An 11451-nucleotide genomic window follows, 5' to 3' on the forward strand; every position below is an offset into this window, starting at 1 on the left:
TTGGGTTTTAGTCAACCCAAGTTACACCCCTAGTTGAGATTTGTAGCCTGAGCCCAGGTTGAAAACTTAAAAAGTCCAAGCTTTTGGGCCCAAGTCTAACCCATGAAAAATTGAAGGCCGGGTTGGTCCTGCCCAAGTTACACCCTTAGTTGAGATTTGTAGACCTGATAAAAGTGTCGGTCAAAAAGTGGGTTAGGGGCCTACCTAATGGCCCGGCCATAGGAAGTGGCTTAACCCAGCCCGAATAAAAAAATAATTTGGGTTGAATCAATTTTTTATTCGGGTTGAATCAGGTGGAGTCATGGTCATCTATTTTCAAAATAGTGTTGACGTAGATGGTTGAACCATTCAAATAGTTTGAACCTGATGATTAAACTCACATTTTTTATAACAAATTGTTGACTTGATCACTTGATCAATAATCTTAACTTGGGCAGTTGAACCATTGACCTATTTGATTCATGGGTCAAGCCTAACTTAAAATATTTAGAATTAGGGAATAGCCTTGGCCGGCCCAACCCAAAACTCGACTGACCCAAATGACCTGAAAAATGCCTTGACCCCGGCGGAACTTGATTATCAGGTCTAGACTCTAGAGACTTTGAGAGCAAAGACAACTTGCTGCTCCCAAGCTTAAGTGGCAAAAAAAGCTTAATTCACTGAACCTAACTTAGGTCGAGTGAAGTGAAAGCCCACTAGTAGCCCAGCTGAGGTCTCCAACAACTGAACGAACAGGTGGACATCCAAATTCATTATGTGATGCTGGTTGATTGATTATAAGTTTTTCTGGTATTATGTCAGAACTTCCAAACCTGGTTCATTTACGTAAAGTCATAACTCATATAACTGACTGGTAAGGGCTTTTGCGTTGATTGAGAAGCTTTGAAGAAGAAATGACTTTTGGGATCATGTAAATCTATTTTGGCTTTCCGGTGTTGTACTAAACATGATTTAAAAGCGTTCCGCATTTTCAACTCATGCATGCAGTGCCAGAAGCCGTTGCATAAATCTATTTCATTCGGAAGATTCCTGCTGGACCAGAGTCACGAAGACCTCCATTTTAGGTTGGTTTGTTGCTACAACTGAACCATCCAAAAGATGCTTGGAGGAAGTTGTTTTTGTTCGCAAGCCCAATTGAATAAGTTGTAAGCTCCAAGGATAAGTTATTAAATGACCGAATTGTCCTTTCATCAAGTCCATCTTAAATTTTAGGGTAAAATGCAAAAACCTCCCATGAAGTTTCTGACAATCATAAAAACCTCCCATTTAGTTTCATTTTAACAAAAAAACCTCCCCAAAATTTTTAAAGAATTTGAAAAAATCTCCCTTCCGTACGGAAAAACGTTAAACCAGTGCATCAATTTTTTTTAAAATATCCATTTTACCATTTTGTAAGTTAATATACTTTTATTGAAATACCACCATTTAAAAATCGACCAAAAAACTCCCTTTGACATTTTTATCCTTTTCTAATCCCTGAACTCAATCGTACGAGGAATGCAACTCTTTGATCTTTCATCCAAACTCTATCGGTTCCAGAAAAAGTAGTTCTAAAAAGCCTGTCATTTTATTCCTCCTCTTTCAATGTCCCTTCACTCCATTGACTCAAGAAGAGGCAGTCGTTGACTCTTTCACCGTTGAAGTTTACTCCGGTCAAGTAAAGAAGCAACATTCGATGCTTGGGACAATGGGGTTTCCTTGAACTCCATTGACCTCCCTAACAACTTTCTTCAAGGCGAGTTTTCAAATTTCATCACAAACATGTCAAGGTTACAGAAGATTAAGCTCGCATACAACCAGTTTAGGTCGAACATTCTAGAGATTGCATTACCATATGCGCTTTCCTCTATTGATCTCCACTCAAATCAACTCTATGGGCCACTATCAATGCTTTTAAACACTAACAAAATCAAATTTCTGGAGCTTGTAAACAATCAAATCACAAGTAAGATTCCAGAGTTTAGTGGAGGTTTGGGTTTGAAACTGTTGAACTTGGCAAGCAACAAAATTTTAGGTCTACAACTATGCATATCGATAAGCATCATGGGGACATCCTTATTACCTTCTTCACTACAAATCAACAGAAATCCAACTCCCATCATTAAGAAGCATCCTCAAGCCCAGTACTTGATTAGTGCTAGTAACAATTTAGGGACATTAGAAACAAATTCGCACTGAATCAAAATACTACACAGACTTCCTCACAGAAACCAAGAAACAACAGATGAAGATGCGTAGAAACAAATCGCAAGGCTTAACAAATAGACATTATGATAGCCCAAAAATCTCAGACGAACAGAACAATTAAATAGTAGATGAACTACTGATTGAAAAGACGAACCATAGCATCTAGTGAAAGCGCTTCCATCCTTGGCACGTTTCATAGTACTTTTCGCCACTTCGACCCTCTTTATTGCTCTTAGAGTAGACTTCGATGAAGCTCCTGCCATGTTTTGTTCAATCGAGAGACCAAGCTAGCGAGATAGAGAGAGAGAGAGAGACGGATTCAATGGTGAAAGAATCAACAGTTGCCTCTTCTTGAGTTGATGGAGTTTGAAGAGACATTGAAAGAGGAGGAAGAAAATGACAAGGATTACTCTTTTCTTGAATTGATAGAGTTTGGATGAAGGATCAAAGAGTTGCATTCCTCGTACAGTTGAGTTTTGGTGGCTTTTCAAATGGAGGTATTTCAATAAAAGTATATAAACTAACTTACAAAAGGGTAAAATGGACATTTCAAAAAAAATGATGCACCGGTTTAACATTTTCTGTTTGGGTTAGTGATGGAAGGGAGGTTTTTGTCAAATTCTTTAAAAGTCTAGGGGAGGTTTTTGTATTTTACCCTAAATTTTATTGAGTTATGATTTTGGTTGGTTTTCTGAAAGACAAATGAAACATTTTACTTTACTGCAAGGTTCAAAGTATCAACACGTATCGGTTGGTATCGGCTAATATGTATCATTTTGGGACCCCTCCGATACGCCCCTATAGTGGGTGTATCGGGGGTCTAACCAGTTCAAGGGGTGGAGGAGACCTAAACCGGTCGCCCTGAACCAGTTTCAAAAAAAAAAAAAGTAAAAAAAGGGTATTGATTTTCCCGATACGCCCCTATTGGCATATCGGGAGTATCGATATTTTGAATTCTTACAATTGAAGAGAATCATGTACAATGAGATCATGAATGATAAGAAGGTTTAGAACAGAACAAGCAAATCTGGGTTATCTGATTCGTGAGATTCAATCTAACAAATTAATTTTTGGGCTAAGGACATTGACCTTGTCATTGTTCATGCAATGGGATCTCCTACAAACAAAAACCCTACATCTAATTAGGGGTAGAGTCAAATATCAAGGTGGGGGGGGGGGGGGGGGGGGGGAGAGGGGCGAAAAGACTTTTCTGTTAAAACTATCATTATAGGGAAATTGTCTAAAACTCATCATGAGTTTTCAACATTTCTCTTAAACTCACCACAACTTTTCAAAATTTATAAAACTCACCATGTAAGTAAGTTTTTATTTTCCAAAACCCACCTTCCGTTAGTGCACCATTAATGCTTCTTAACAGAGGTGTCTATGTCATTATAAATAACAATTTTCATGAGCAAATTACCCTTGAGTGGTGAGCTAGAGGAAAATGGTCTTTTTCAGTTTTCAATTTTCTTGTTTTTTTGGTGTTTTGTTATAATTTCCAATGTTTTTTATAATTTCATTTTTTTATATTTTTCTATTTTCTACAATCTATAAATTTTCCTGCATTTTTTGTTATTTATTTATAATTTCTGTGTTTTTTTTATCATTTTTGGTGTTTTTTCTACAACTTTTATTTTCTGATTTTGTTTTTCAATTTTTATAATTTCTATAAATTTTTATATTTTTGTAATTTCTATATTTTTTATATATTTTACAATTCTATGTTTTTTGTGTATTTTATATTTGAAAATATTTTTGAACTTTTCCTTTTTTTCGTGTCTAAATATTAAAATGATAATATACTAACACTTGTTAGTTTATTTTGTATATATTTTATATTTTGCTATGAAGGTTAAAATAGTAATATATTAACACCCGTTAGTCTGTTTAACGTCAAGTTAGTGACATGATGAGTTTTAGACATTTTGAAAAGTTATGGTAAATTTAAGAGAAATGCTGAAAACTGGTGGTGAGTTTTAGAGAATTTCCCTTATTTATATGGATGGAGGGTGGGCATGTAATAAAGCAGTTTGGATCAGGTAGGCACGACGTTATAAGCATACTAAATGAGCACTTAAATTTTTTTTTTTTGCACCTGTTCCTTAACATATCCCCAGCCTTAATACCCACTTTTTGACTTGAAATTTTTTTTGCACCTGTCCCTTAAAATACCCCCAGCCTTAATACCCACTTTTTGACACTGTGGTAAGACGCCGAGGACTAATAAATATGGATAGATGGGCCAAAATATAAGTGGGATGCAAATAAAAATTACGAGGATTTTAAAGGCAGAGGGCTTATATTTCTCCCCAATTGCTATCCTAACAAGTTACATGAGGGAAAGACAGACGGTTGATTCATGCCAACTAAGAATTATAGTTTCTTCCAAGGGGGAATAAGGGATTCAGCTTCATCATTAAATAGAAAACTAAATCAAGAGGATGGATTAGGGCAAGTCCAGGTCAATATTTGAAAATTTTCTTTGTAAGTTGTTACCTCAACGATACCCTACAAGCTACAATATCGAAATTTTGCTATCAGCAACATTTCTTTTGATGGATTATTACTCCTTGCATCAACCCACTCCATTGCACCGTGTGATCGATCGTTTATATTTCCCATCAAGTATGACCTACTTCATCCCAGCTCTGTATTTGGGGAAAAAGAAATCTCTGCATTGCGAGGGGATTTTTAAATGAAGCCCACAAGCTGATCTTTTCGGAAAAAACAGGGATTAGATTATGTAGTTTTTGAACATGCCAGTGTTTGGTGAAAAAGATATTCAAGTCCACTCAGTTTACTCATTGTATTTCTAGTTTGTGATTATGGCTATAATTGGTTGATCAAGATAGAGTCAAACAAGTTCTGGACTATGGTCTGTTGAAGCCATGCATCTACTGGCAACATGAACTTACATTAATAATTCAATTAAAAAGAACTGACTTACACATGTTGGCTCAAACTTCTCGACAGAGTCATACGCTGGTACAACCTGTAAACAAGGCATCTACAATTACTGCAAGGAAGGATTCATGAATAGTATTGCAACATAGCATCCAGAACTTAGGTTGTTCACGGGTCGGGTTGGGTCGGTTTACTGATATTTTTCTAACCGACCTGACCTAGTTGGGTTACCTGAAATTGAAACCGAAACCAACCCTGTATTAAGCAAAACCGATCTGATCGGTTTGAATCGGTTTGAGTCGGTTTCAGCTCACAACCTAACTTAACTAGGATAGAGACAACTTAGTTAAGTAAGAACTAAGTAGGTTGTAACTACTAACTACTAAATCGATTCGGTTTCATTCGGTTTTCATGTGTGAAAACCGAAACCGAACCAAATCATTGGTTTATGATTTTTTATAACCCGAAACCGACTGGTGCTGAAGAAAACCCGGCCGACTCAGGTTGGGTTGGTCCGGGTTGGTCGGTTTGGTCGGGTCGGGTCTTCTTATGAACAGCCTATCCAGAACGCAACCAACAGAACCCTAATCAAGGTGGGGGGCAGCGAGCATGGAGTTACCATGCTTCTTCTCAGGGTTGGTCGGTTTGGTCGGGTTGGGTCTTCTTATGAACAGCCCTATCCAGAACGCAACCAACAGAACCCTAATCAAGGTGGGGGGCAGCGAGCATGGAGTTACCATGCTTCTTCTCAAACCAAATGACCAAGGAGTCATGCAGAATTTGGCATCAAATCTGTACCCTCAAGCTGGATAGTAATAGCAGATCAAGAAAATTGAACAAATATAAATTTAATTTGGGCATACTCTTTTGTAAAGGTAATCCAGCTAAAACTCTCAGTTCCTATACAGATGATTCTGTGCATGGTAAATTTACAAATTGTATGACACTCCAATGAAGTTCACCTATTGACAAGCTTCAATCTCATTACAAATTCTGGTTGCCGCTTGATGGGTAGTAAGGCTTGTTTGGATCCAAAACCATTTAAACCCTCAATCCCCAATTTAACCGAAAGAACTCTGATGTGGAACATCAATTTTCAAACTTTTCCACCTTTAGGTAACTGTTAGCCAAAGAAGTAACATGTACAAATCAGAATTTTAGATGAATACGGAAAAAAAAAAGCAGCCAACAATAAAACATTTTGCATCACAGAATATAGTTGATCAAGTATTAGAAATGAAGTCAAATGGTGTACCTTCTTAGCAGTGGCTCCTGATTTGTTAGAACTGCTTGGTGCTAGTATATATTCAAACGGTTTTAATATCTCAAAAGAACACATTAACTCTTCATCAACACTCAATAGAGCACCTGCATTATCAAACTCACCACCATAGTTTGGAGCTGAAAATATGGTAACCAATTTCCGTTTAGCAAAGAATTCATATCCATCCTCTACCACCTGCAGGTTATTAAGGAAAAAATAGGAAAAAAGAATTAGTCCTTATTTGGTAAATGTTATCCACATGTTGTGTAGCTTACATTCTTCATTTAGGAGGCATGCTAAGAATCAGCATTGGATGTGTGTCCTCCTACGACCAAAAAGGGAAAAGTATGGTGCTCATGTCATCAAGATAATCACATTCTTTTTAAACAGCTAGAAAGAATGCAATGAAATGGCAAGAAAATTGGAAAAAGGTTTGGAAAGATTTTATGGTTTCTATTGATCTGCTATTGTTTCAATTGATCTTGTGACACAGGAGACATCCTAAGTGAGACCATTTGGCAGTGTTTTGTGTAGTTATACAATTGGCAAATCATATGTACAGCCTACTCAAGGAGAATCTTATGTTTTCCAAGAATAGAGCAAAGATTAGGAGACTAATAGAAGGTTGTGATTGATCCAAAAAAAGAAAAGGTTGCTTACCTGATGGCCCCGGCATATGAGGTCAAGGTCATTCTTTTCCAAAAATTCAACGACTCTATCAGCTCCAAAGGTACATGACACACCTCGATCACTTTCTGACCATCCCTCTATTCTTGGATCAGGATCAGACCATAGCAAATCACAAAGGAGACCACTATCTGGAATCTCTGTGGGTCTTGAGATTTCATTTATTTGATTGACATTATGTAATTCTGGTGAGAGACCCCCATGCATGCACAAAATCTTTTCATCAATAAGTGCAGCCACAGGCAAACAATTAAAGCAATCGGTGAATATCTTCCAGAGTCGTACATTAAACCTTCGTTTACACTCATCATAGAAACCATAGATCCTATTGATTTTTGCATCTTCGTGGTTTCCCCTCAAGAGATGGATTTTGTCAGGATACCTTAATTTATATGCCAGAAGCAAACATATTGTCTCCAAGCTTTTCTTGCCTCTATCAACATAATCCCCAAGAAAAAGATACGTTGAAGCAGGAGGAAAGCCACCATAATCAAAAAGCCTCAAAAGGTCTTGGTATTGTCCATGTATATCACCTTTGAATGGTATGCAGTATTAGAGAGACGAAGTGTAATGAAATGCAGGAATATAGCAAAGATACTATATCTAATATGTTTGTACATGCATAAACCATCATTGCTACTATTATTCATGAAGCTAGTATCTCCATGTTTGCATGCTACTACACATAATATGCTAGTTTTGAGTTCAATTTCTCTGATAAATAACAAACATCCCAAATGGCTAGCAAACTCAATAGCTTGCAATAGGAAGAAGCAGCAGAAAGGTACATACATGTTATGGTTGAGAGGACCACTTAAGGTGTGCTTCTTGGTGGAAAGTGGAGTATGATACAAGTCGAGATATGACCTTAGAATAATGTCTCTTTGGTTTAATCTCTAGTTACCTAGGCAAAGACCACCCTAAACAAGCCAAAAACTCTTAGGTGCATTAAGAACCCTAATCCATTTGCAAAAGGTCAAGAAAGTTGCTGTAATCACATTAAGTTCTCAGTTACCCAATCATGAAATTATGCACATTCAACTGGGACATAGCATTTAGATATTTTGTGGTGTCTTATTCTGGTCACCATCCCTCTCTCATTCCTATACCATTTCATTTGTTATCAACTTTCATTAATGTGTTTTTTTTTCATAACCATGCTAAGAAAATTTTGAAGCTTGTATTTGGCCCATTATGTTGTAAACTTGAGCAGTTGGAATAATCCCAAGTGTAATTCATTTCTTCACTCACTAATGTTCTAAATACAATGACAGGACTGCAATGACTATCTCTAAACATATTCGTTTCCTTGGTCAAGATCCTCCATTGTTGGTTTTCCTCTTTCCTTTTAATCTATAAAAATGTTTTCCAGTATGTTTATCCTTCACATCATTCACATCATTAGAAATTCAAAAACTTACTAGAAAAATTATCTTTTTAACAAAACAAATGTTATTAAATGAAGTACAAGGGATAAATCTAGAATGGTGCCATGAATCCATCAAATAGACCCACAAGCCAGTCCAACCTTTGCCTCAGGGTTTGCTCCAACAACAAATTAAAAGAAAAATCTTAGAAGACCACCGGCATAGACTTGGTGATCTTGCAAGAAAGGCCAAGGTAGTCAAGCACCATTTCAAGCATTCAAACAATGTCCAGATGATATTTTTTACCTTAAACACTACACGGCCCAGTGAATAATGAACTGGTTCATTAAGAACCAGTTTGCAGGTCAGTTCAGTTTATTACAATTTGTGTGGGTAACTTACAAGGGATTTTCAAATATAGATAGGAGTAATGTTGCAAGAAGCTCAGGCTAAGAAATGACTTTCAGCTCAAGCACTAAACCATGTAATTACATATTTAACAGATGATCAGAATCTAACATTGAAAGGATCCACCCAAGAGATTATTTGGGCCAAAAATTGAACTGATTAAATGATTATGACCTACTAAATATCCTCTATATAACTAACTGTAAAACTACACCAAGAATCAGATGGGCAAAAATGATTCAATCAGGCGGATTCTTTGTATAGGCAGTTTCCTAGGTGGGTACTGTAAAATGGCTTGTCCTGATCTAAGGTATATATGACATGAACTAAAAAGAATTAAAACTCCTGTCTTTCGATAGGCAATTTAAGACTCCTATTTAAGGTAAAATACCTTTAACCCAATAAGGGGTCAAACAGCATTCTCACTTATCCCAGCCCCAGGTCAAGTTGAAGGTCCTGTTTAAGACCTGAGGTGAAATAACACTCTCCCTTGTCCCTTACCTCACTCAAAAGTTAAAAGACTTCAAAATAATATATATGCATGGAGACAGAGAAATTAAAAAGGAAGTTTTATAAACCTGCCACTATCGATCTGGGTTCTTTTGGAAATTGCAAATTGTGAACTACGAACCTAAACTTGAACCAAGGAACTCACAAAATAGGCAATCATGGTGCAGAAGATGGAAAGGTTAGAGTCTTAGAGACCAATCAGACCATTTTCCCTCTTATCTCATATAAACAGTCAAACAGATATTAATATGGCCAAAATATTAGAGATGAAAGCTCTCTTCAAAAGCACAATGTAACTGAACGCCATACTAGTTCTTGACCATTCCACTATAATAGATTTAGTCATTCATAATTGGCTCTATAACCACTACTTCATTGCTGTAATGGAGACAGAAGCAATGCTCTCTCCGTGTACGTGCATACGCTCTCACCCAAATAAAATAAAGTAAAGGAAGAAACCTTCACCATATTCCACACAGACTCAACCCAACGCCCCAGTTACAAACACAGCTAACTTGGCAATATGATATCTCCAACAACGCAAACCCACTTCCAGAGTTCCAATTCAACAACCTTCGCCTCAAGAGCCAGGAAACTCCTTGACATTGACAGATGCCTCATTGATCCAACGAACACGGGAGAATCGAGGATGCATGTCACTTAAATTTACCCAATTTGTTCAAAGCCACCATTGCAGCCCTATGCATAAATTGATTTCCCGAAGAATATAAATTGGGGGAAAGGCTTAAAGAAATCTATGTTTAAATTATATCCACCACCATAAATATCTACTCTTATCCGGACTAGTTTTTAAGACAATTATTGATAGATAAATAAAACCAGTTACCTTTAATTCTCAAAAGTAAAAAAAAAAAAAAGAAGCAACTAAAAATGATAAAAGAAGCAAAGAGATCAAATTGAATTCTGCCACGAATTCCCCAATCAGAAAGGAAAGGAGCAGAAACAAGAGACAATAACAAACCGCAAATCTTGATAGGAGCATGCAGCTGAAGGAGATTAGGCTGAGAGATGAAGACGTGTCTGGCGTTGACACAGAGCTGCCGGATCTCAACCTCAGATAACTGGACTTGTTTCCCTCCTCTGCCTTCGAGTAGTCTTCGTATGATATCGTCCAATACAGTCCTATCCATCGTTCCCTCTATCGTCATCATCGTGAACGTCTGTCGAAGTCCAAGATTTCTTCTTATTCTTTCTTCTTCTACTTGGGTTATTGTTGATGGAGTAACGGAAAGTAATTACTAGGGAATGCACGGAAGAGTAGTTGGCTTTTGAAGGAGATTGGATCAACAAAGAAAAATCGGATGCGAGAGATTGGCTTTTATAGACGATTCAATCTGTTGCAGTTGATCCTTGCACCTCTGATTCTCTGAAGCAGCGAGAATTCATATTCTTCTCTCTGTCAGACTCTCTTTCCATTGTGACCACGCATTAGTTTCTGCGTTTTTTATTTAATTATTGGTCTGATCATCATCTCTCCAGAATCTCTCCCTCTCTCTCTCTCTCTCTCTTGGGGAAGGAGAAGAACCTGAAATCCTAATCTGCCTTTGCTTGTGAAGATGATTCATCCACAAATGGTTGAACTTGAAATCTTCAAAAGACGCGTTATCTGCCATTTGATTTGACAAAAATATTTTGATTTGGCGCACGCTAGCGGCTAGCTTAAGCCCTTTTGCTCTCTCCTGAAGTAGGTGGGCGCAGACCAGGTCCCGCGCAGGCTAGCATTCTACAAACGTCAAGAAAACCGCGTGTTATATATAAAGTATAAAAAATAAAATAAAATAAATAAATGCTTCGGGGCTCTCAATTACTGGTGGTCTAACAGTCTAACGTGAGAAACATCCGTTAGATTGGAATAAATGGTGGATAGCAATCATCACAATCAGATGTTATTGCTGATTCCTTCGACATTCTTTAACGTTCTTTTTTTTTCCTTACAAAAACGTTTTTTTTATAAGTAGCCTGCATTTTACCTCAGAAATCTAAAATTACAGTCGGTCAACTGAACAGTAAAACCCTTTTTTTCAGTCGGTCAACGGAACCCTCTCGATTCTCAGGAAGTCAGGAGCAGGAGGTTGATGACTTGACCTAGATATTTCGTAA

General features: G+C 37.2%; 1 protein-coding gene across 1 annotated transcript; it reads right to left on the minus strand.

Moving 5' to 3' along the window:
• Positions 1 to 4955: 4955 nt before the first annotated feature.
• Positions 4956 to 10943, minus strand: TOPP8 (Calcineurin-like metallo-phosphoesterase superfamily protein). Its single transcript, XM_088980640.1, has 5 exons — positions 10313 to 10943; positions 7019 to 7578; positions 6350 to 6553; positions 6057 to 6214; positions 4956 to 5182 (listed from the first exon to the last, which is right to left on the minus strand). The coding sequence occupies exons 1-4, from the start codon at positions 10500 to 10502 to the stop codon at positions 6191 to 6193; spliced, it is 978 nt and encodes a 325-aa protein (XP_088836766.1). The 5' UTR covers positions 10503 to 10943; the 3' UTR covers positions 4956 to 5182; positions 6057 to 6190.
• Between the last annotated feature and the right edge of the window lie 508 nt (positions 10944 to 11451).

The sequence above is a fragment of the Nelumbo lutea genome, chromosome 3, assembly GCF_056320005.1.
Source record: "Nelumbo lutea isolate HS-2025 chromosome 3, American lotus-T2T, whole genome shotgun sequence".
Taxonomy (NCBI): domain Eukaryota; kingdom Viridiplantae; phylum Streptophyta; class Magnoliopsida; order Proteales; family Nelumbonaceae; genus Nelumbo; species Nelumbo lutea.

Bases quoted from the DNA above. Each gene is read 5' to 3' on its own strand.
- TOPP8 (XM_088980640.1), bottom strand. From the start codon at position 10,502: ATGATGACGATAGAGGGAACGATGGATAGGACTGTATTGGACGATATC. The intron at 7,579-10,312 runs GTTTGTTATTGT...TACCATTCAAAG, and splicing joins TGCTCCTATCAAGATTTGCG to GTGATATACATGGACAATAC. The intron at 6,554-7,018 runs GTAAGCAACCTT...AATAACCTGCAG, and splicing joins TCATATGCCGGGGCCATCAG to GTGGTAGAGGATGGATATGA.